The sequence below is a fragment of the Parasteatoda tepidariorum genome, chromosome 4 (assembly GCF_043381705.1).
Source record: "Parasteatoda tepidariorum isolate YZ-2023 chromosome 4, CAS_Ptep_4.0, whole genome shotgun sequence".
NCBI lineage: Eukaryota > Metazoa > Arthropoda > Arachnida > Araneae > Theridiidae > Parasteatoda > Parasteatoda tepidariorum.
In genome coordinates, this window is record NC_092207.1 from 96,059,856 (window position 1) to 96,063,606 (window position 3,751).

The 3,751-nt window shown below is 26.8% G+C and overlaps 1 protein-coding gene across 1 annotated transcript in view; it reads left to right on the forward strand.

The window, feature by feature from the left end:
* The window catches only part of LOC107455043 (nose resistant to fluoxetine protein 6), a 35,927-nt gene that overhangs the window by 29,615 nt on the left and 2,561 nt on the right, over positions 1-3,751 (forward strand). Inside the window, exons 12-13 of the mRNA XM_043049094.2 lie at positions 211-334; positions 1,157-1,343. Of these exons, the coding sequence (XP_042905028.1) occupies positions 211-334; positions 1,157-1,343 (311 nt within the window). The remainder of the gene's footprint in view (positions 1-210; positions 335-1,156; positions 1,344-3,751) is intronic.

The window sequence follows — 3,751 nt, forward strand, 5'->3', positions numbered from 1 at the left end:
AGAATTTTAGTTTTCTCTTTTAATAGATTTTACCATCTCAAGAACCATTATTTTTTCAATAAACTTGGGTTAATACTTAAAATTAGATTAATACATCACTATTTCAAATAGAAATCTAACTAAACTTAAAACTCTGATAAACTAAACATAAAATTTTTTCTCTGGAATATTTTGTCTTAATTTAAAATTGCCTATATTTATGTTTTTCAGATCATTTCCTATAGCGTGGCGAGATATATATCTTCTACCGTACGACCATATGGGTCCATTTTGCATAGGACTTTCTGTAGGATACTTTCTTGCTCTAAAGAAAGACAAGCTTGAAATTAGTAAGGTGAGAATCAGGAACGTTATAAAACTTTACAAGACTCAATTTAACGTTTACTCGAAGCGTTACGCAGTGCTCTCTGGTCATGTATGTTCCTTTTGCATTGATCTATTGATCTGACATCTTTGTAAAGGAAGTTAAGTCAGAAATAAGTGAAATGTGTAAAAATGCTAACCTTTTCGTTTCCAAGTACCATGAAAAACTTAATACCATAGTACCTAGGCACTTATAATACTTATTTACTAAGCATTAATTACCACAATATCAATTGTATCAAGTGCAAAAAATAGACAAAAAGAAATATAATTTTAAATAAGTTGTATTTTAAAAATTTGATTTCTCAGGTGCTATTTTAGTGATTTTGCTCACATTTTGTGTTTTAACATGTAACCTTACATTATATACTTTAAAGTAAAAAAAAATTTATACCTTACTATTCAAAATTTTTTCGACCATTATTAAATAAAATTTTAAAAAATAATAAAAAATTCCCTAAAAGTTATTTTTTTGCAAGGAATAATCTTTGTTACATCAAAGAAAAAAAAAACATTGTTTTTATATTTTTAAAATTAAATTCCTGATTACTTTTAATCAAATTTTGTATTAAATTTATATGGAAACTTCTCGGATACATTGTAAATAGTTAGTATAATAAAAATAAGAATAATAAAAATATCTAATGATGCAATTTTTTCTTCAGATAAAAGCTCAAAATATGTTCTCGATCAATTTATCTTGCCATACTTCAAAATATAAACTCTTGAATAGCGCAGAATTTTTCAAAAACTACTAAATTTGCCTTTCAAAGATGAAATAATTTCATTTCAGCTGACCAGTATGTTTCTCTGGTGTCTGTCTCTCGGATGCAATATCGCAGTTATGTTTGGTTTATATGGTTATAGACATGGAGACAAAATGAATCTTTCACTATCCACCTTTTATGCAGTTATGAACAGAAATGTATGGGCTTTAGGCATTGGTTGGATTGTCATTGCGTGTACAACTCATCACGCAGGTAAACACTCTTAAAGCATATAAAACACTTTGACTGACTGTTTTATAACAGTGTTACAGGAGCAATTATTTACATTTTGCTTTATTAAGATGTATTAAATTTCAATCAGTTATAGGGATTCAATGTAATTCAGATTATAAGTAGCATGCAATTTAAATATCTCTGAAAATTAACCTATCAATTATTACAGAAAGTAATATGAAAAATATTTATGTCAATTCCTACTTAGGTCAAGAAAGAAGAAGTTTATTTTTGTTACTTTTTTTGACATACACACTGTCCATCTCTCTCTGTAATTTATCCATATGTTTCATTTTCCATTCTGTTCCTTCATTGACTCAGACTAGAACCCAGAACGGAAAAAAAATATCTGAAAAAGAAATTTTTTACCAGAAATCTACGCGCTTTACCACTGACGGTTTTTATTTCAAATATTAACTCATTAAAGAAATTTAATTAATTAATTTTAGTTTTATATCATAAAAAAATTTCTCTTAAAATATTTAGCAGGATATAAATTTAGGAATAAAAACCGTATCTATTATATTTATATCCCTCTAAATATCTTATAAAAGACCCAAAAGGCCCAAAAAGAGATGGAAGGACTGTGTAGATGAGGATTTTTCCATCCTAAAAGTAAAGAACTGGAAAACAATTGCTGGGAAAAGGACAGAATGGGAAAAACTTCTGAGGAAGGCCCAGGCTCACAAAGGGCTGTCGTGCCAATGCTGATGATGAAATATCTTATATAAGAGAATTTTTTTTCTCAAATATGAAATTAAAATTAAGTAATTAAATTTCATGAATGAGTTAATGTTTGAAAAAAACTGTATTAACATCAAATGTCATCCACTAAAAGTGTAAAAATGCATTTGAACTTTGCGTAGATGAATAGAAAGTATTTTATTAATGATTGAAAATTTGAACAAGGCTTATAAATTTATACTGGGAGAGTGTGAACTAATAGTAGGAATTGAAAAAAGGGCTAGTTAATATTTTTTATAAGAGATTTGTTTATAAAAGCGTAGATTCATCTTCCAGATTTTAATGATTATGCCCCCATTCATCTACTAATCATCTATTAAATTTACAACAAACTAATGAGGCGATTAATATAGATGTAGTCAATTTATTATTAGAATGTACTACTTACCAACTCGTCTCTCTTTCCTGTTTTCTTTTTTAATATTTAATTTAAAACACTTGTTCGACTCTTATCTATATATATATTTTAAACAAATTTCTCTAATGAAACACATTTTACCAAGACTAAATTACATTTTTCTGCTAATAAATAATATATTTCAGAAGCCAATTTCTAAGAGAATTTCGTTTTGTAATGCAAATAAATTTGGGCACATCTAACTATATTGAGTCAACACATTTCTAGAGTCATCACTGGCCAAAGTGTTAATCTTATTTATTCTTAATTTTAAAACTTATAAGTCCTTAATTTCTTTTTAAAAGCATAAAAAAGGCTTCAAAGTCACTACTCAATACACAAGCTCTTAGAATGTCTGTCAAATATAAAACGTAACGTAACATTTAATGAAATATATAAGCCAAAATCTTTATAAAACAAGTTTCAAATTTTCAGTGCTTACGGTCTCGTTAGATACCAACCTTAATACTTAACATTCTTAAGACGTACCATCCTTAAAACACGAACCATCCTTTTCATATCTTTTCCAAACTTGAAATAAAATAAATCCTTACTGGAGAACAAATTATATTCTAAGGAAGAAAAATAATAAAAAGTATTATTAAAATCTGAATAATAATTACAGTAAGGCTATATTACAATAAAGCTCCGACAAATAAACTGAATTTTAATTCGCTTTAACTATGACTAACCTCGATGAAATTCGTTACAGGTTTCGTAAAATGCAAGTTTTAAATATCATTCACATCTAAAAGCATTAGATTGTAAATCAGCCTAAATTTTCTCTAAAACTTAATTTCCGAGAATTGTACATTGTAAGAAATTACGGATAAAATTGAGGTAAAAAGTACTAGCACATTGAGTGCCATATCTGAAATTCCATTTTACCGTAAAATATATTTTTACCGTAAAGTTTTATACGGAAATTTTCACACCAATAATTATTTATTTACAGTGTTATATATTAGAGTAAATATATTGCTGTAAATATTAAGGTATATCAGAATTTTGTTTCCTAAAATTTCAGTGCACAGGAGAGAAAACTTAAATTTTATACATTTTATTTATATAATCGATTAATGTTTTCAGAAAATAATAAAATTTTTCTATTAAAGTTTAAAAACTTTGATCGGTGCTTAATTGAAAATAGTGATAGTTATTTAACCTTTTCTCATAATTTTTAATGTAATTGATGATATTATTATACTTAGGACCTGTTTCTCGAAGATGTATTAAATTTCAATCA